At 43.3% G+C, this 21,766-nt stretch overlaps 1 protein-coding gene and 1 pseudogene across 1 annotated transcript; one reads left to right on the top strand and one right to left on the bottom strand.

Moving 5' to 3' along the window:
* Positions 1-253: 253 nt before the first annotated feature.
* Positions 254-1,141, top strand: LOC125340423 (annotated as a pseudogene).
* Positions 1,142-1,504: 363 nt separating this feature from the next.
* Positions 1,505-15,191, bottom strand: Gatm (glycine amidinotransferase). The gene is made up of 9 exons (XM_048332044.1): positions 15,077-15,191; positions 13,591-13,809; positions 9,863-10,058; positions 8,298-8,488; positions 6,768-6,905; positions 6,480-6,644; positions 4,912-4,975; positions 4,096-4,212; positions 1,505-2,539 (listed from the first exon to the last, which is right to left on the bottom strand). The coding sequence occupies exons 1-9, from the start codon at positions 15,143-15,145 to the stop codon at positions 2,427-2,429; spliced, it is 1,272 nt and encodes a 423-aa protein (XP_048188001.1). The 5' UTR covers positions 15,146-15,191; the 3' UTR covers positions 1,505-2,426.
* Positions 15,192-21,766: the final 6,575 nt, after the last annotated feature.

Here is a 21,766-nt window from a genome sequence, read left to right as displayed (position 1 = left end):
TCCAAGCTCAGAAGGTAGTAAAGACCTGGAATAGCCACTGCAGTGAATGCAGAGGATATGTAACTAAATTGCAGTGGAGATTTAGGTCTTGGAAGATGGGATACCCAGTGTGCACCCCTCCACACAACTGCATGGGTTTCTCAAGTAGGATTCAGTCCAAATGCAGGACTAACAGGTATTTCTCTGATGGATATAAAAGGGCGCTGGGTCTCCCAGCGGAGGCCCGGGGGACCCCCAGCGGGAAGTGGGGACCATGTTCCGCCGTAAGCTGACAGCTCTTGATTAAGACAACCCTGCCGGCTTCAACTGCAAAGATGAAGCAGAGTTTAGAAACTTTATGGTCTGGCTTGAAGACCAGAAAATAAGACACTACAAGATTGAAGATAGTGGTCATTTAAGAAACATCTACAGCATTGACTGGCCCAAGTTCTTTGAAAAGTATCTCAGAGATGTTAACTGTCCTTTCAAGATCCAGGATCGACAAGAAGCAATTGACTGGCTTCTTGGGTTAGCTGTGACTATGGAGATAATGCTGGAAAGTACAAGGACTTAGTAGCTGATAATGCAAAAAATACTGACAATGCAACAAAAAAATGCAGAGCCATTGGTCAATTTGGACGTAAATAATCCTGATCTTAAGGCTGGCTAACCTTCTTCAGATTCAGCGTCAGGATGATTAATTACCTGGCCATGCTTAAGGCAATTTGCAGTTTGGTTCAGGAGCACCCGACACAGGATGCAGTTGCTAAAGCAAATCAAACCAAAGAGGGATTGCCTGTTGCTTTAGACAAACATAGTCTTGGTTTTGACACAGGAGATGCAGTTCTTAATGAGGCTGCTCAGATTCTGTGACTGCTGCATATACAAGAGCTCAGAGAGCTACGGACAAAAATTAATGAAGCCATAGTAGCTGTTCAGGCAATTATTGCTGATCCAAAGACAGACCACAGACTAGGGAAAGTTGGAAGATGAACATTTCAAGCTTTCAGCTTCTTAATCTTCTTCGTACAGTTGGGAACCATGTACACTACTGGCATGCATTTGGAAATCAAATGTCACATTTTTGAGGGAGGAATCCTGGAAAATTGACTGTTATGCAGATTCACCACCATTGCTTTGTTTCTTTTAATAAAGTTTAGGAAAGAGGAAAAAAATAAATAAAAGGACACTGGGACTCAGGTGGGTTAAAGGCATTGGCAAGGGAATGGTTCGAACCTGCGAATCTTCCAAGAACAGACTCTCTACTGATTTTTCATGAGGAAATCTCTCAATAACTCCAGAATTGAGATTTTTTTTCACTTTTCTGAGATCTAAGATTAGTCTCAGATAGATACGAACTTTAAAATTTTTAATAAACTACATTTCTGAATACAAGTGTTAGTTCTAAATTTGGGATGAAAAACTCTTGACTATTTCAGAGAATTAGAATTCTGCCCTCAGAGCTACAGTCTATAATTTACTTACACCAGAGTAAGTAGACTGATGCCAAGGAACTACAATAAAATCCAATCTGAAGCACAAACGTTTATTAGAATAAAAATACATGTACATTATCCAACAGTAAAATTACTTCATATCGCATATAGGTTTTTACCACCATTAGTTTTAAAAAGTGCTTTTACAGTCTATGCTTTAAATAATTTGCGCATATGTAAACAAATCTTAGACTGCTGAAGATGCAATGTACCTATTAGATGTTGAGCATTAAAATACAGGGGTGGGAACTGATAGTTATATCCTAGCATACTAAATAGCTGTGAAAAGTTTTGGAAAGAGGAAAAAGATCAAAATACTTCACTTGAAATGAGGTAAGTTGTATGACATGATTTCTAGTAGCACATATCATAACTGCTGAGATGTTAACAATATTTGTGGAAAATCCACTTTAATGTTTGCATAGTCTAGGGTATTGTTTTAAGAACAAAAGATTAAGAACTTCCCAAATTCTTCAGAAAAAGGGAGTCGTTTGGCTCTATTTAGGATCTGTACCTTTTTACGTCTGTTTCTCCTTTAGAAAAAACTCATACAAACATTCATGAGTCTATCAAAAAGGAAAAAAAGATTAAGATTAGGACCAACATTTCAAGCTGCCTTTGGGGAAGAAAATTATAAAACAGAGGTAGATGGTTAAATATTAGTGGCCAAGTTATCCAGGTGACTAACTTTTGTCTTGGTATACATTCACCCAATTTTTATACTTGAAGCCAAATGGTAACTAACTTTAGAAGAAAGGAATACCTAGTAGAAGTTATTTTCCTTATGTCAAAGAAAAGTAATACAAGTAAACCAGGCTTGAGACCCCCTGTGAAGGATATGATTGTTTAAAGCACTATAGTTCATGCAGTTTTTAAAGCGGGAGAATGAACCTTGCCCCTAAGCGTCTCAGGTTCTATCTGAGGCCGTGCCTCCGGCTCCACCAGGCCTGCTCAGTCAAAGTAGGACTGAAGGGTGCCGCGACGGCGGACATCGCAGGTCCAGCAATGGAAGCCTCCTCCCAGGGAATTGGCGTTTCGAATGTTAACCTTAATGGTACTGATACCTGCATAGAAAGAGAGACGAGATCAGTCAGATAAGCTAACACAAAGATTCTCCCAACGATGGCAAGCCTGAAGACTGGATGGAATCCTGTAGTTACCCTGTAGTTCTAACTTTTCAAGATAGCCCAACCCAGTGTGGTTGGCTTTCTTCTTCTTCTTTTTTTTTTTCCCCCCCACCAGTTACATTTTCATTTACTCCATCTCACTACTAATGTAAAATCTTCACATAAAAGTTAACAGAGACCCTAAAATTTTGTTCTACTGACTGTTCACAAGCCAACAGACTAAGTAGATTTCCCCACCATATATTAAAAAATAATCAAGTACTAAAATTTCAAGACATCTGTCCTATGATTAGACTTTGTCAGAGTATTTCTAATTTTACCCTGTTAATTTAGTAGGGAAAGTATAATGTAGCCAACCTGAACACTGACTTTATGTAGTAACATATAAGGAGATTTTATCTGATACAGATTAACTTTTCCAGGACATCCTAAGGAAACAATGGACCAAACTTGGTAGTTTAATATTGGGTGGTACATTTGCATGTATTAAAGCTAATCAGAGAACTATTTTAACCTGTTACCATTTATAGCAATAACACATCTGGAATGTACAAAGTCTATTTAACTAGCAGTACTTAGGGAAAGAGTCTGCTGTATTAGATACAGTGGCACTTTAAAAAGATGATGTCTTGTCTTCTTATTCTTTCTAGAGATAAGCCTTTTAATATATGCATTTATTTTTAAAGAAGTCTTAATAATTTCTTATTTGGGGAAGGACTCACCAATGTATATATAAAGAAGTAGTTCCATAGATGGATATTAGGAAACTAATGAGTTATAGAACATTGATAGATTTATCACTGAGGAAGTATTTCAGTGGCTTCAGATATAGCTCCAACTTTTTTTTTTTATGGTGCAGGCTTGGGGCTTGAACTTAGGGCCTGGATACTGTCCCTGAGCTTTTGTGCTCAAGGCTAGCTCTCTACCACTTGAGCCACAGCTTCACTTCCAGCTTTTTTGGGCGCTTAATTGGGAGATGAAAGTCTCACAGACTTTCCTGCTCAGTCTAGCTTTGAACTGTGATACTCAGATCTCAGCCTGCTGAGTAGCGAGGATTATAGGTGTGAGCCACCAGTGTCTGACATGCTCTAACTTCTTTTTTTATATAAAAAATGTTATTATAAGCGTGATGTACAGAGGGGTTACAATTACATAAGTCAAATAATGAGTACATTTCTTTTTAGACAATGTCACCTCTTCCCTTGCTTTCTCGCAGGTTCTCCCTCCCATTTCCACCCATGAGATGAATAGTTCACTTGCAACATAGCATCTAGTGAGTATCACTGTGGCATTTGCTCACCCTTTGCCCCTCCAAGTTCCAACTGCTTGAGGCTACGTTTGTTGAAAACAAAAACAAAAGTACTGGACATTTACAAAGTATTGCTTAAGCACTTCTAAGGGGAATAGAAATTGAATTTGATATGACCTTGAATTTCAGTTTCTCTTATTGGACACTTTCACATTTGACAAAATTCTCCGTTTATTCTACTTACCCAGCTTTTCAAACATCTTTTGAATTGGGACTTCATTGGCATCCACCATAACCCGTTTTTCATCTAGCATTAAGACATTCATAGAAAGCCATTTGGAAGACATCCAGAGTGGGTGATCTGAAAATAGCAACAACTGTTCAAACGTGTCTGCTGCCAGTTCTGCTTAGAGCCAAGAATTTGTTGAAATTCTTTCCCTGGATCACTTTCTTTTTGAAAACTTTATTATTTCATTCATTTATGAACTCTATGTAGCCTAGGCTGGACTTGATCTATCATCCTACCTCAGCCAGCATAGTGCTGGGATTACAGATCTGTATCGCCATACCCACCTTTCCTCCCTCCCTCCCTCCCTCCCTCCCTCCCTCCCTCCCTCCCTCCCTCCATCCCTCCCTTCATGTCTCCTTTTCTTTTTCTGTTCTGGAGATTAGACCTTGGGACTTGAGCATGTTAGACAAGTGCTCTATCACTGGGATACATTCCCAACCCTGAAAACTTATTTTAACCTTAAAACTATTTTTCTGTAACCGTTAGGAATCAATCCATGTGCAGGGCACAATTTGAGTTCATCTTATTTTATATGAAAGATTCTATATTGCTTTATCTAGTGTTGCTTTATTCTGTCTTCTCACTTTTATTTTCTATGGCAGTAAAAGTTGCAAATACAAGTCCCAGCCTTGTACTAGTACTCAGAGCTACCACTTTTTTAGGAAACTATATTCTCTAGTTTGCTAAAACTTGAGCAGATCTATGTAGAGGAAAGATCCTTGGTCACTAAAGTATTCACTTCATTATAAGTATAAATATAAGCAGACATACCATCTGGGATGACCGGTACTGGTGGGGTAACTATGGTCCATCCAGCTTTCTTGAAAAGATCAATCTGCAAGACCAAAATAACCCCCAAAAGCTTAAATACCTACTTGTTATTCTTATTTTTGGTCTCTGATAGCCTTATGTTTTCCTTTCTCTTTCTTTTTTTTTTTTTAAGACAGAATCTTATCATATAGCCCAATTAACCCTGATTTCACAGTTCCTCTGTCTCAGCCTCTCAGTTACTAGGATTATAGGCATACATGACCCTGCCCAGCATTCCTGTCATTAATAATTCTTTTTGGTAAGGTGTTTTCTCAACTGCCAACATAAGGAAATGTAATTTGTTATAAATATTTGGATGATTTTTGTTCAAATGTTAGTTTAAAATGTTAGTTTAAAAGAAACTCTATATTAAAATTACAAAGTATGGCTAATATTAAAGCTTTTCTCTGGTTTCAGAGCTTTAAAATTCCAAAGATACTTTCCTTAAGAACGCCTTTGTTAAAGAAAATGAAAGTGTTTCTTTCTTAAACATGAAATGTTTCTTAACTATTTAATTATATGAAAATAAAAATATGACTAGGTCAAACCCATGGTCCATCAACTTCATAGCCACTCATTTTGTGGCTGTAGGAGAAAAATAAATGTTACATGTGTGTTATCAAAGAACCATATTGTCATCAGTTACCTATTATAAGTCAGCCATCTCTGTGGCTATACCACATACCCACTTAGTAAATTAATGAAATATGTTAAAATTTAGTGAATAAGTAATCTTGGCCACAAAATATGAAAGTAAGGGACAAAGATGAACTGTAATACCATATAAAAGTACCTTGAGAAAGGTATACTTCATCCTTGCAAATACAAAATCACTTTCTGTCTGTCTAGAGTGAGGGGACAGTAGGTAGAAAGTTGGAGGCTGCAGAACGGGGAGAGACTAGCTCCACTCCTAGCAGAGTGAGGCTAACTTCAGGGAGCCTGACCTGACACATTGTTCTGGCCATGCAGAAGTCCTTTGTTTACAACCTGACTGCTATGAAATTGATATTCCAAACCACAAGATAATATTATACACTTTTTTTTTTAAAGCGGGTCCTAGGGCTTGAATGGGGCTTGGGCACTGTCCCTGAGCTCCTTTTTGCTCAAGGCTAGGACTCTACCACCGAAGCCACAGTGACACTTCTGGCTTTTTCTGTGATTAAGTGGAGATCAGAGTCTCACAGACTTTCTTGCCCTGGCTGGCTTAGAACTGTAATCCTTAGATCTCAGCCTTCTGAGTAGTTAAGATTACAGGCATGAGCCACCAGTGCCCAGCTATTATACACTCAGATACCCAAATCTGATGTTTTAACAAAAGCAAGCAGTTAAAAGTCAAAGTCTGATGGTACTATACTAATTTTGCCAGCAGCAATATATATTTCTGAGTGGACATCTTAAGCATGCCATAAGTGATGTGATGTTTGACCATAGTGCTGTTGAATGATGCTAAATTGGTCACTTTGGAGCCATGGAAGTATGTAAAGGTGGTAGACTCGATAGCTTTTTCAGTGTCCTAAGAGCTCTCGTACCTGGTGGCATGGTCGATCAGGGTTGGAAAGCACAAGACCAGGCCCGATGATGTTGAAGGTGGCATCAATATGCATTGGATTGGGGTCCTTGAAGGAGATGATATGTACTCTGTAATCTGGAGCAAGATGCCGACGCATCCACTCAATGCCCAGATAATTTGTAACCTGAAAATAAAAGGAAGACATGCAATGTTGCAAGATTTCGTTCTAGGCTTAGAAAACTCAAAATATGGTAGGATTGAACGACTTTAATATAGAAAGAAAAGATACAATAATATAGAAGCTAACCTGGCTTCTCTGTGCAAAAATATCTCTTCCAGCTCGGATGAAGTCAGCAGCATCAAAGCATGGCTCAAACTCAGTCGTCACAAATTTTCCCTGAGCAGCCAATTTGTGTCTGTCTTCCACAGAATGGATAGGATAATCCTGATTGGAAGAAGAATGTTTTTGTGTTTTTTTTTTTTTTGCCAGTCCTGGGCCTTGGACTCAGGGCCCGAGCACTGTCCCTGGCTTCTTCTCGCTCAAGGCTAGCACTCTGCCGCTTGAGCCACAGCACCGCTTCTGGCGGTTTTCTGTATATATGGTGCTGGGGAATCGAACCTAGGGCCTCGTGTATCCGAGGCAGGCACTCTTGCCACTAGGCCATATCCCCAGCCCTTGATTGGAAGAAGAATGAACACACAGCACATTGCTTTCATGGGGAACTTGTTAACAGGATACATATTTTTCAAAAAGCTTTGCTCTGCATCATTGTTTCCCCCAATTCCTACACAGTTCTAGGCCAAAACATGCATAGGAAGAAAGCTTTGATAAACAAGTCAAAACAACAAAATTAAAAAAAAAAACTAGCATTACAGAAATCTGATACTTAGAAATAAGTAGTGTGGGACAGTAATTGATTCTGAAAATATTTTATGACCCATGTATGCATTCATGTAACTATCTGTAATACTGAAAGCCAACAGGATGAAGTAATTCTCTTCTTCTAGAAGAGGAATTTGGACCTGAGCCTAACTGGCACCATAAAATGAAACACCACGCTTTCCTGCCAAATTTGGGTGTGGTAGAATTAATCCGTTATTAATTTTATCTTCGAACCCCTAGAAAAAAATTTTGATTTAATTTTTTTTCCTGTAAGTAATCCCAAAAGTAAATGATTTAAGAAGGAACATAAAATCACCCGTTGTATCTGCAGAGGGATTGGTTCCAGGACCAAAACCCATGGATGGAATAAAATGATAGAGCATTCGCACATAATCTATCCATATCTTCCTTTAAATCATCTCTAGATTACTTATCATGCCTAACACAATAAACTATGTTTGTTTTGAGGTTGGTTGAATCTACAGATGCATACTGTAGATAGGGAGGGATAAGGTGTTTCATTTTACTGTCAATCTGCCAGTAGATCAGGTTCTTTTCCTAGAAGAGGACTTGAGTCTAGGGACTTTTCTGGCTCCCACAAATAACAAAGCGCCCCAGGACAACTTCTCCCTGTAATGAAACGATAATTCCTCTCTCTCTTAGGGTCGTTCTAAAGAACAAAACATGATGGACAAGGCCAAGAAAGAACCAAGCCCGGGATTCAGTACAAGGTAAGCAACAAATGAATGGTAGCTATTATTATCATTATGAAAGTTATCACAAGATCATTTACTCTTGTTTTCATCGTACCCCAATCACTTTTTTTTTTAAGTAGGTGATGCTCTCACACCTCTTGAAATGTTCAACATTTAAACAGTATCGGAGCATTTCTTACTGTTGGTAGGTTATTTAGAAACGTTACTTAACAAGCTAGCCTATAATTAGAGACCTCACCTGGTCGTAAAGCTCATCGGCCATGGTGGGTTTCGGAGCTGTCGTCCACCTGGCGCCGCGGTGGAAGTAGTCTTTGATAATTGACCTGTATGCGCGGTACTCGAAGAAGCGTGCACGCCAAGCCATGGGCGCCTCGATGATCTCGTTCCCCACCACCATCAGGATGTCACGTGGCATTGCACTGTATAAACCTGGCCAGCCAAAAAGGAAGACTCCCGCAACCATCTCAGGACAACCCATTGCCCAGGCAGGATAGTACGGATAGAAGGTGATCTAACGCTTGGGTTAAAAATAATTGCTACAAGCCCTGGATATACACACACATATAGAACCAGATGTATACGCAATGGGATTTCAGTCCGCCACAAGAAGAATGAAATTATGTTATTTGCAGGAAAATGGATGGAACTGGAGATCGTTATGTTAAATGAGCAGGCTTAAAGAGACAAGCGTTGCATGTGTTCTCTCAAACGTGGAATTTGAGGGGAAGAGACATAAAAAGGGGATTATTAGAGATATAGAGCGGGGGGAAGGATATAGATATACTGAATATGAGCAAAGTGTATATATGGACATGCCATAATGAAGCCCATTACTTTATTCAACTAATATGTTCTAAAAATGTTCTGTGTAAGGGCGAGGAAGCCAAACAAAAGAGGAAAAGGAAAAACAAAAAACTGGCTGTTCAAAGAGATCATCAACCACAAGCTTGCTCCATTTGTAGGTTTCTTTTTTTTTTTTTTTTTGGCCAGTCCTGGGCCTTGGACTCAGGGCCTGAGCAGTCCCTGGCTTCTTCCTGCTCAAGGCTACCACTCCGCCACTTGAGCCACAGCGCCGCTTCTGGCCGTTTTCTGTATATGTGGTGCTGGGGAATCGAACCTAGGGCCTCGTGTATCCGAGGCAGGCACTCTTGCCACTAGGCTATATCCCCAGCCCATCTTTCTTGCTATATAAATAAATAGTCCTTAAGGACTATTAGTATCACAAACTGAAAGTTGGACCTGGGATAATTCTGTAAGTTACAGAACTAAAGCACAAAGACTAGCTGTGTAACAGTATTAGTTAAAAAGAAAATGGTAATGTTTGTATTTCTTTTAATTTTTGTTCTTAAGGGAAACTAGATGGAATTCATCGGTATTGTGTAGGGAGATCATCATGAAGTTTACGAAAAACTGCTTCTTTCTACCAAATTTACAGTGAAGGCTTTCTGAGAGCTTTCTTTCTCCCTACACGTTTAAGGAAGAAATTGGAAGTCAGGACACTTACAGATTTCCTACCTTCTTTCCTTCATTCCTTCATTTCTTCCTTCCTTCCTTCCCTTCCTCCCTCCCTCCCTTCTTTCTGGTCCTGGAGCTTGAACTCAGGGTTCTGTCCCTCAGCTTCTTTGTGCTCAAAGCTGGCACTCTACCACTTGAGCCACAGCACCACTTCCAACTTTTTCTGAGTGGTTTATGCTGGCTTTGAACCACAATCCTCAGATCTCAACCTCCTGACTAGTAGTAGCTAGGATTGCAGGCATGAGCCACCAGTGCTTGGCTACAGATTAGCTTTCTCGAAGCACTTACCTGTAGATTCAAAATCCGGAGTTTTGTACTTCAGGGACCAGTCGATGGGATCTGGTCTTCTCACTGTCACTCCTTCCATTTTTAAAATATTGCACATTTCTTCAACTTCAGCCACAGCCTTCCTCAAATGATCTTTGGGGAAAAAATGCCCTCCATGCTTCTGATAAAATGGCCAGTACTTTTCATATGTGTTGGCCTAGAAGCAGAAGAAAGTCAATGAAATAATTACAGAAGAAAAATAGAACCTAAGCTAAGTTCATAGATGGTGAACGACTCTTTGCATAGCGTGATGGAATTGAGACTAGAACCATGCTTTGTTCATTGTTGATTCCCCAGTATTGAGCCACACGCTGGCTCTCTAGACAAACATTCCGAAGTTGTTGAAAGAAGAACTCTAAATTATCTTAATATTTTGAGGCCTTTCGGATCTGGCCTGACTGCTCTTTCTGTCTTAGATCTCATGCCTAACCACTAATAGCATGTCTGTCCCCAGACCAGCCTGGAATCCTCTGGCCTATGATTCACAGATAAAACAGGACACAGGCACTCCTGTTAGAAAATCTCAGTGGAATTCAGCAAGACAAAAAAACAATATGATATAAAAGAATAAAAACACACTAAGTGGGGAAAAAACCCCACAGACTATCAGTGCATCCCAGAATTCTGTCTGGAAAACATACTTTGTGAGGAAGAAAGGTATTTTGCTCCTGTTAAGATTAAAGGCATAGTTTCTCGAAAAAAAAAAAAGAAAGAAAGAAAGAAAGAAAGAAAAGAAAAGACAAGGAAAAGAAAACCTTTGTTTTTCTCAAACAAAAAAAAAAAACAACAAAAAAAAACAAGAACAAATCATGATTGACTTTTCTGTTCACCAGAATTTAAACTTGGTAACATTCAAGTCCAACGTGGTCCTCACTTTCCTACTTCCCTGTTAAGCCCCTGCAGTACACAAACCACCCACCTCTCTGCCTTCCAGTTTATACAAGCTCTCAGATCACTTCAAGCCCTGTGGTCATAAAAGAAAGTGATCTGATGAGTGAATTCACAGTATTTTCGTAGCCAAAGACAAGCTTCAACATGTAGAAAATTTCTGGAAGTTATATGCAAAAATAAAGGAATTGGTAATTGGGAATTGGTAAACTAAGATCCACGGGCTGAAAATCTGGCTCAGTGCCTCTTTTTGCGACTCGTTTCATGGGCGCGTAGGCACGCTCATTTGTTTCCACATTGCCTATGGCTGCTTTTGCATTGCAGTGGCAGAGCTGAGAGTTGAGGACTTGCAACATAGATCTACGTTCCGCAGAGCTGAATCCCTGTACAGAAAAAGCTTGTTGACCCCCTGTTCAGAATCACTAACTATCCACTTACTTTTGAGGATCTATGGCAGGCTCAGTTTCTGACCCATGAAAAAGGTTATCAGTGTTAAACATTCGGATATTTTAAAGGCCAGTTCACTCTTTCAAAAGACAAAACAAATGAAGCACTCCAGTTTTCTATCCCTAGCCATTTCTGCAGCAGCAACTAGAAAGAGAGGATAATAGTGACTTTATATTCCTTTTGGACACATCTTGGTAGTACTCATCCAAACATCTCCCACAATCCACTGAGGGACAAGCAGCCTTTGAAAACTGGACACTGAATTATAGCAGTCACACAGTTCCAAAGTGTCCTGCTTGACTCTTTGTGTAAAGTTTGCCTTGATACATGTTAAGTAAACTTTCCTTGGAGAAAAAAAAGTTATTTGAACAAGTGTAAGTTATAATTTATCAAAGGTTGGACAAAGTCCAAATGACCAGGGCAAATTATATTTTCCAGGAGATAGTTGGAAAGTGTTTACACTTCCTTTATAACTTTGCTAGAACTGTAAGAGCACTACACGAGATGCTGAGCATATCATGTTTTTAATAATTGGTTGCAGAGATGTGGTTGCATTCCTGGAAACTTGACAGTCCTCCAGAGCCCCAAATCCTTTATGTGGTTGGCCAAATGAATTTTTAGCTATTTTTGGAAGGCTAACAAAAATCAGTATAGAAACTTACTTCTTATTTATCCAGCAATTACTTTCTAGGTTATTAACCTTAAGCATAATTTTTATAGAAAGATTCTTTATAAAGGGCTTTTTTTTAAAAAACAGATTAAAACAAAACTGAAAGCAAACAAATAAAAGTAAAAGGCAAGTTAGCTTTCAAAAATTCAGCTTCCAGGGCTGGGGAATGTGGCTTAGTGGTAGAATGCTCGCCTAGCATGCATGAAGCCCTGGGTTCGATTCCTCGGCACCACATATATAGAGAATGGCCAGAAGTGGTGCTGTGGCTCAAGTGGTAGAGTGCTAGCCTTGAGCAAAAAGAAGCCAGGGACAGTGCTCAGGCCCTGAGTTCAAGGCCCAGGACTGGCAAAAAAAAAAAAAAGTGCTTCTGAGCTGGGCGCTGGTGGCTCACAGCTGCAATCCTAGGAGCTGAGATCTGAGGATGGCAGTTCAAAGTCAGTCAGGGCAGGAAAGTGCATGAGACTCTTATTTCCAATAAACCACTCAGAAAAAGCCAGCAATGGCACTGTGGCTCAAGTGGTAGAGCACTAGCTTTGAGCACAAAGAGACTGGGGACTGTGCCCAGGCCCTGAGTTCAAGCCCCAGGACCAGGAAAAAAAAAATTGTGCTTCCTTTCTTTGAATTTCTCTCATTCTCTTCTCTTCCAACAAATTGCCAGTTAATATCTACAACCATTATACCCCAAAGCACTTAAAAAAAAATTACAAATCCTGGGACTTGAACTTGGGGCCTGGGTGCAATCCTTGAGCTTTTGTGATCGAGGCTAATGATCTTACCACTTGAGTCACAGCTTTATTATTTCTAGCTTTTTGGTGGTTAATTGAAGATAAGAGTCTCACAAGAGTCTCTCTCAGATCTCAGCCTCCTGAGTAGCTAAGATTACAGGTGCCTGGCTCCCCAGTGTTCCTTTATAGTGTAATTGACAAAATGGACCCATTAAGTTTTAGCTTTGTTCTTGAAAATACTCAACATGCAACCTTTTACCTTCAAAGTTAATCTCGTCATGTACGTAGAGAGCCTCTGGATTTTAGAGAAGAGAGCACCTTAAACAGGAATGAGTTACTACTCACCTGCCATACTAATATATTTCTAAGATGAGGCAATGTTAAAAGTGTGGGTGGAGGAATGTTCCGAAATGGAGATATGAGAGCTGGCTTAGGAAGAATCATGAATACCACGCGGACTTCATCCACGGTTATGGAGGACTTGGCAAAGCAGGGGTTGGGGTGTGTGAGGGGATCACAGTGAGTAGCATGGACAAATTTGAGTTTGTGAACAGTGAATAAGCTAGTCTGATGAGGGCTGGGGAAATGGCCTAGTGGCAAGAGAGCTTGCCTCGTATACATGAGGCCCTGGGTTCGATTCCCCAGCACCACATATACAGAAAACGGCCAGAAGTGGCGCTGTGGCTCAAGTGGCAGAGTGCTAGCCTTGAGCAAAAGGAAGCCAGGGAAAGTGCTCAGGCCCTGAGTTCAAGGCCCAGGACTGGCAAAAAAAAAAAAAAATCCTATCAAAACAACAATAAACTAGTCTGATGAGTCAGGCAGGGTCTCACAGTGAGGTTTCCAGAGGGAAGGGATTTCTGTGGATCAAGCCACTGCTAAGGCAAGACGGCAGTTTGCAGAGGAGGGAGGTGGTAGAAGCCAATGCTGTAGAGGGAGGTGGGGACACAGGGATGCTTTACCTTCACCTCCACGGTGAATGGTGGGACGCAGGCGTTTTCCGCCCTGCCCACTATCACTTCCTCTAAGGGGTCCCACTCGTTGTAGGAGGAGACAGGGCAGTCTTTGGGCAGAGGATCAGTGGCCTTGTCGTCAGCTGCACAGGAATTCCGGGAGGAAGCCGTAGCTGCCTGGGTGCTCTGGAAAGTTCGCTGCACCCATCCTGTGAAGGTTCGTCCCAGCTTTGAAGGACAAGAACAACAAGATTACTGTGTAGCTCAATTCCATACATAGGGGTAAGAAGAATTGGAGATGGGGCAAAATGGTAACAACAACAACAACAAATCCCACAGTGTAATGCAAATACTTAAAATCCTTTATGGGTAGAAAAGCCTTACCTTTTTTTTTTTTAACCTCCTCCTTTATGTATAGAATTTCTTTTATCTATTAGGTTAATCGCTAACCCCCCCCCCAAAAAAAAAAACACCCAACCTTTGTAGATTTTGTCCCTAGCTGCCATGCTCCTCCATACTCCTCAGCAAACCAGCTTCCAGTGACTCTTGAACTCTTGCCCAGAGGATGGTCTGGCCTCCCAGAGAGCCGTCCACCACTCCCAGGCGCCCCCAGCCGGGGGTGGGGTGGGGGGTGGGGGGGGAGGGAGCCCCCTTCCCCTCTCAGAATCTACACCTAGCACGCCTTAGCCTGCCTGCCTTCTTCACATAGCAATGTGGAGACGTGCACAGGGCCAGCTGTCAACCCATCTTCCTCGTCTCTGGCCGCAGGGTTTGGCGCTTGGGGTCCGAGGCTGAACCCACTGTCGTTTGCAGCCTATTACACGGGTGGCTCCCTACCCAGGACAAGCAAGGATCGACCCAGGCCACGGAGAACTGACACCAGACCGCAGGGAGGGGTTCGTCCACCACCGGGGGACGGGCCGACCATCCTAGCTCCCCAGAGGCTGAGATCTGAGGATGGGGGTTCGAAGCCAGCTCCCGGGCAGAAAAGTCCTCCATCCAACAGACCCCCCCCTCTGAGACAAAGCCTGGAGCACTGAGAGGCTCAGGCTCCGAGTTCAAGACCCAGGACACCCCAAACACACACACACACACACACACACACACAAGAGAGAGAGAGAAAGGAGGGGGGGCTGGAGGGGCACGGGTGGGGGGTGGGGGTGGAGACTGGGGAGCCCAACCGCCCTGACCCTGTCGTGGTCGGGGCAGGGGGAGTTGGGGGGGGCATCCCAAGGAAAGGGGAGCGGCCGGAGGGAGTCGGGGTGAACCCACGCCAAGCCGGGGCTCCATCCAGGTGAGGCTGGGCTGGAGCCGTCCGTGCCCCGGGGCCTGCTCGCCCCCCCCCCCCCGCGCCCCCCGACCTCTCCGTGCGCCCCACGCGCGCAAACCACGGCGAGGGTTCACGGAGAGATGCGCCCCCCCCCGGGGAGTGAGGGGGGCCTGGACGGGGGGTCGGGGAGCCCCCCGGCGGCGGGGGGCGGGGGACACCACGCACCCGAGACCCGATGTAGTGCACCGCCTCGGCGCCGCGGCTGCCCCCGCGCAGACACCGCACCCGCAGCATCGTCCCGGCCGCGCGCGCCGCTCCTCCAGCGCCGGCCTCCGGGGCTCCGGGCCTCCGGGGCCGCTCGGCTTCCGCGGGGAGTGGACGGGGTGCGGTGCGGGGTGGGGTGCGCGGGTGGTGGCGAGGGGGCCGAGGAGGACGCGCGGCCCGGCCCGCGCCTTCCCTTTTGTACCCTCGGGGGGTCCCCCCCCTCCCTCCTCCCTCCCCACCCCGGCCCCGCCCCTCCGCCGCGCCCCGCCCCCCGGGGGCTGTCCCCCCCCCCCAACAGGTGTCGTCGGGGGCCCCAGGCCGGGGTGTGGCTCCCAGTCCCCCACCCTCCCGCCCCCCGCGCGGCGTAGGTTGGGTGGAGGGGAAGGGGGGGTCCCCGGGAAGGGGAAGGCGGGGGTCCCCCCCCACTCCCCGGTCCGCTCACCCCCGCCCCCCCCATCGGAACGCGCGTCCTGGGATCCGCACGTCGCCCTCCAGCCGCACCCTTGCCAGGCCCGACGGCTGCTGGGGGGGGTGGGGGCGAGGTGGGGGGGGTGGGGGCGAGGTGGGGGGTGCTCCCCTCCCACCCTCTCCCTCTCTCTCTCTCCCCCTCTCCCTCCCTTTCTCCCTCCCTCCCTCCCCTCCTCCCTTCTTCCTCCCTCCACTTCTGCCCTTTGAAGTCTGCTCCACCCCGGATCCTCCTGCCTCGACCTCCCCGCTCTGCGATTGTAGGCCTGCAACCGCCACAGCCGTTGTAAATTTGGGGAAAAACAACAACAAAGTGCAGCTGTTCATTTTCAGCGAGCGAGCGAGTTCTATTTTAAATTCTGGTGTTCCCGGCTTTGCATTGATGAGAGGCACCAGGCAAGCAGGAAGGGCTTGAGGGAAAGAGCTGGGGAGAGGGACTTGGGAGAGCCCCGAGTTCGGATCTTGGCTCTGTTAGAAACGACTTGAGTCCTCTTGAGTTACTGCAAAGCGAGAAGGAACAAATTGCATTTAGTGTTCCTGGCACAGGGAGTTGTCCCGGGACCAAAAAAAGAGAGATTGCACATACAGAACCTGGTATGGCTCTGAGAATTACATAAACCTGGGGTAATAGGCCACTGCTGTACAATAGGAAGGACCTCAAATGTCATTGTAGGATGAAGGGAGCCAGTGAGCCTGGGCTCCTACATTTTCTGTGATACAAAAAAAATGCTATTTTAGAATAGACTCCTTTGACCTTCCTAATGAAGGTCCTAATGAAGGCTGTGGGAAATCTTTAAATTTTACCAAAATTTAAAAAGTGTCTATTTCCTAACAGCCAAATGCAGCCAGCTTGGGGTCTAATTCTTGCAGTATATTTGGGGTGGTTAGAGATATTGATCCTCAGTGAAGGATTTTTTTTTTCTTTTTTTGCCAGTCCTGGGGCTTGGACTCATTTTTTGCTCAAGGCTAGCACTCTGCCACTTGAGCCACAGCGCCACTTCTGGCCATTTTCTGTATATATGGTGCTGGGGAATTGAACCCAGGGCTTCATGTATACGAGGCAAGCACTCTTGCCACTAGGCCATATCCCCGGCCCATCAGTGAAGGAATTTTTTTTTTTTTTTTTTTTGCCAGTCCTGGGCCTTGGACTCAGGGCCTGAGCACTGTCCCTGGCTTCTTCCCACTCAAGGCTAGCACTCTGCCACTTGAGCCACAGCGCCGCTTCTGTTCATTTTCTGTATATGTGGTGCTGGGGAATCGAACCTAGGGCCTCGTGTATCCGAGGCAGGCACTCTTGCCACTAGGCTATATCCCCAGCCCATGTGAAGGAATTTTAAAAGATGGTCCTTACTCAAAATACTTGACTTTGCCCAGTACCGTTTTCTGTCTCAGATCTGAGACCATCCATTTCAATTCTGCAGACGAAAGAAATAGGAGTGCATAGTAAAAAAATAAATAAATAAAGCTAGGGTATAATTAGGTTTTACACAAAGAAAAGCTCCTATTACAAGCATACAGCCATAGCCTTAAGTCTTGGAATTCAGCAGAAAATGTGTGGCGCTACCCAAATCAGTCCTACTTTTGTGAAAGCAAATCAGAGCACCTTCTCCACCTCTTTCCACCCCACCCCACTTTTTTTTTCTTGAAAAACCACACTTGATTGTCAATATAATGGGCCAGCTCTGCAAACATTGATAGCAATACTCAGCAGTGCCCTGGTCTTTAGTGGAATAGTGTGGGGCTTCCCCTCCACCTCTCTCCCCTGTTGGCAGTAAATAATGCCAATAACTTTTATTGACCCAACAACTTTAGGATTTTAGTGGTCTCAACTCAGTGATTATGCATGTTTAAATATAACAGTAGCTTATCCTTGTAGATTAATTTAAAGGAATAGTTGGGGTAGTATGATTAGTATAAGGGAGGATAAACAAACAAGGAATACAGAAAAATTTGCTTTTTTCCCAGTCCTGAGGCTTGAACTCAGGGCCTGGGCACTATCCCTGAGCTTCATTTGCTCAAGGCTAGCACTCTACCACTTGAGCCACAGTGCTACTTCTAGCTTTTTCTGTTTATGTGGTACTGAGGAATCAAACCCAGGACTTCATGCATGCTAGGCAAGCACTCTACCACTAAGCCACCTTCCCAGCTCAAGAATTTTCTTTTTAATTTCTCCATAATCGTAGTTACTTTGAGGTATGCCCAAGTCTATTTGGTTCCAACCAATAAATGATAAGCTTTTTGAAATATATCCTGAGATTAAAATAAAACAAACATATAAAACTAGTAAACAGAAATATATCACTCAATGTTTCTTCTAGGAGCAAAATGCTCTTCATAGGGCAACCCTGTTCCCATTGAGATTGCACAGTCTTTCAGTCTTTGATGAACTGAATTTAAGTAGGTCAGCTACAGCTGAATGCTGAGAAGATAAGGACCAAAACATTGTACAAAGTCTGAGGAATAGCTTAGATTCTGCTGAAAACTACAGAAGCAAGAGAAGGGATGTTACCATAGGTATAGCTGTTTGCTCTGCACCGCAGTGAAAGAAAGGAGAGCATCAGGAAGAAGGATACTCCCAAAAGTTTTGATCCAGGGCCTCTAAAAATCAACCACATATTCACTGCTCTTGTGCCCACCATTAAGACTTTTGCTAGGAGCTAACATAGTTCTATACTCTGCAGAAAAAGCTGTGTCTCGTGTTCTTAATCTGGTACTTCCCTTTCTTAATGTCTAAGGGTGGTGGGCAGATCTAGACAGCACCCAAAAGTCAAGGAGGCACATTCTCCAACTCCAGAAACGATAAGGAAGTTAGTGACTCAACATCATTACATTATACAATGTCAGTGTCACAAAGAGGCCTTGACTATAAACTATTATGGGTTTTGTGAAAATATCTGCAATCTCAAGGATGGCAAGAATTTCTCCCTCAGTTCTCACAGCTCAAACTCCCTTCCCAGTATCCTTCTGATTGTTATCTTCAAGCTGATTTCTTATTTTTGCTTCCCATCTAGATTTTTGTTAAATGTTATAAAATAAATAGGTTGAATGACCAACCACTAGAGGATGATTAAGAAAATTACAGCACATATAGCATTGAGTGAAGTTCTTGGCTCTTGAGTGAATAAATTGAACTTTCTTAATGAATGTTTCTTTTTTTTTTTTTTCTTTTCTTGTTTGGTACTGGGGATCAAACCCAGAACGTTACATTTATGAGGCAAGTGTTTTGCCACTGAGCTACATCCCAGCCCCTTAATGAGTGTTTCTTAAGTGAGTGGATTGATTTAGATCTAGACTAAATTAAATTCAGTAAAGGAGGGGACATGTGGTTGGGAAGAAGAATGTTTATAAGGAACTAAGAAATAACTCAGGATAATTCTATTTTTTTTCTGCCAGTCCTGGACCTTGAACTCAGGGCCTGGGCACTGTCCCTGAGCTTCTTTTGCTCGTGGCTAGTATGCTACCACTTGAGCCACAGTGCCACTGGTCTTTTCTGTTTATGTGGTACTGAAGAATTGAACCCAGGGCTTCATGAATGCTAGGCAAGCACTCTACCCCTAAACCACATTCCCATCAACCCAGGATAATTCTTATGCTATTAAGAGAAGATGGACAGGATATAAAATTATACATACAGTAGTCTCTCAATCACGTTGTGTGTGTATACATATAAAGTCCTGGAAAGAAATTCATCAAAAGGTTAATTAATGCTATCTATCTTTGGATAGAAATGTAATAGGCAGTCTTCGCCTTCTTTCTGTAATGTGTACTTTTCTGTACGAGACATTCTTACATTTGTCATCAGGAAAAAAAACAAACCCTAAATGCTATCTAATTTTCTTTCCTTTCTTTCTTTTTTTTTTTTAAAGCAATGGATCATGTGTCTGCTTAGAAAGAATCCTTGTTGTCACAAATATTTTTCCCTGTAGCTCTGCTCCAAGAAAGCTGTAGACACTGTGGGAGAAAACCTCCCACAAGCACCTGGTTCCCCTCAAGTCCACGCTGGCTAAGGGAGGAGGGAAGATTAGCGTGGGAAGGCCCTTGGCCTGTCTCACTCTGCGTGTACTTTCCCCGGTTCGCAAAGCTCTCTGCTTGCTTTTTCATTCTCCTCTATCTGATTTGTGGCTGGCAAGGAGTTTTTCCAGACTGAGCACTCCCAGTGAAAGGCACACCTCTTGCTGGAGCTGAGGAAAAGGAGAAGCAGCGCCTGAGCTTGTGTTCTATACCCTGCTAATGTTCCTAATTACCTTGGGCAACATTCTAAGAGAAAGAAAGCTCTCGCTCTCCACTTAGGTTGTTTAAATGGCAAAACTTTGCCCACAATGATGGTCTCCCTACTAGCTGATGTCTAAGGCTTTTATTACCTTCGCAGGTAAAGCAATTTTGCCCTGTGCATCAGTGCACTTGGTTAATGTCCACTTTAAAGCACTTATCACGTAGCTGTAACGGTCTGTTAATAGCTCTATCTACTCTTTCATGAAGCTGAGACCTCTGAAGCGAAAGGGATCTTCTTTATGCACTGACTATAGTGATTGCCTCCCCATACATGTTTGCGGAATTAATTACCTAATCCAAAACTTACTTTCCCCTTAGAATGAGTACAGTATTTTAAAACAACATTTAAAATATTGGAGAGAGACATCAGTTACAGAATTTTAGCACCACAGCGGTCCTCATTGTGCAGACAGGATAATTAGGGCTGAGGAAGGTTAAATTAACACCGTAATTCCTCAAGCACTGCTGATATTAGTCCCTAGTTTAATTCTCTTTTCCAGACTAAAAATGAAGGCCAGGCGCTGGTGGTTCACACCTGTAATCCTAGCTACTCAGGAGGCAGAGATCTAAGGATGGTGAGTCAAAACCAGCCTTGGAATAAAAGTCCATGAGGTACTTATCTCCATTGATGAGCAAAACACCGGAAATGGAGGCATGTCGCAATTGGCAGACCACTAGTGTGGGACAGAAATGCTAAAGGACAAGTGCCCAGTCCCTGAGTTCAAGTCCCGGGACCTACTCCCCCACCCCCACCCCAACACACACACAAGAGTTAAATGACTGCAGGAAAATGGACTTTTAATCTTCCACTCTTAGAATTCAAATCTGTAAACCTTTAACTGTCAAGCTTAGCAAAACGGAGCTATAGACACCAACTCCCCCTCCCCGAAGTGGAGGGGGGTCACGAGTTGGCATTTTGCACTGGTCTTCCTTCTGAATTTGTGGAAGCCAAAACTAAAATCAACATAAACTTGTAAGAGGCCTAGCCACACTTTAAAACGCTCATGAGCTCATGGGAAGTTTTATTTTTCTATTACAGTGTTAAGGTTAACAGAAGAGATACAAAGATACAGTACAAAGAGTTCTGTGTCCTCGTCAAATTATATCAATTTCCCTCAATGTTACTATCTTACAGGATGCTGGTACATTCTCTCAAACTAAGGAAACAGCACTGAAAATTATTATTGAGGAAACTCTAGACTTGTACTTGGCTTTTACCAATTTTTCCCATCGATGTCCTTTTCTCTCTTCCAGGATCTAACCTAGGGTACCATAACACAGTTATGAGGTCCTATCTGAGTCTCTCTATTCTAAGAGAGTATCATACCAGGTTAACTTAGTAGGAAAATTAAAATTTACCAACCTGAAGGTTGACTTTACTTTCTGTGTTTCAGTTAGGACATTGACAGTTTTAAGAACTACAAGTCACATACTTTGGGCTTGTTCTTCCAATAGGGTTTGTTTTATGTTGAATTAGTCTGGTGGGATGGGCTTTGGGAAAGAATATCACAGAGGGGCTGGGAATATGGCCTAGTGGCAAGAGAGCTCGCCTCGTATACATGAAGCCCTGGGTTCGATTCTCCAGCACCACATATCTAGAAAACGGCCAGAAGTGGCGCTGTGGCTCAAGTGGCAGAGTGCTAGCCTTGAGCAAAAAGAAGCCAGGGACAGTGCTCAGGCCCTGAGTCCAAGGCCCAGGACTGGCCAAAAAAAAAAAAAAAAGAATATCACAGAGGTAAATTGTCCATCTTTATTTATGGAAATTTTAGTCTAACAAACTAAAAGTTAACTGGGAATATGGCCTAGTAGTTGAGTGCTTGCCGTACACAAAGCCCTGGGTTCGATTCCTCAGCACCACATATATAGAAAAAGCTAGAAGCGGCGCTGTGGCTCAAGTGGCAGAGTGCTAGCCTT

Source organism: Perognathus longimembris, chromosome 23, assembly GCF_023159225.1.
Source record: "Perognathus longimembris pacificus isolate PPM17 chromosome 23, ASM2315922v1, whole genome shotgun sequence".
NCBI classification, from domain to species: Eukaryota; Metazoa; Chordata; class Mammalia; order Rodentia; family Heteromyidae; genus Perognathus; species Perognathus longimembris.
This window is presented reverse-complemented; position numbering and strand designations above follow the sequence as displayed.

Excerpts from the sequence above, each read along its gene's own strand:
- Gatm (XM_048332044.1), bottom strand. The coding sequence starts at position 15,145 with ATGCTGCGGGTGCGGTGTCTGCGCGGGGGCAGCCGCGGCGCCGAGGCG. Across the intron at positions 6,906-8,297 it reads CCGATGAGCTTTACGACCAG|GATTATCCTATCCATTCTGT; the intron begins GTGAGGTCTCTA and ends TCTTCCAATCAG. Across the intron at positions 2,540-4,095 it reads AAAGATGTTTGAAAAGCTGG|GTATCAGTACCATTAAGGTT; the intron begins GTAAGTAGAATA and ends CTTTCTATGCAG.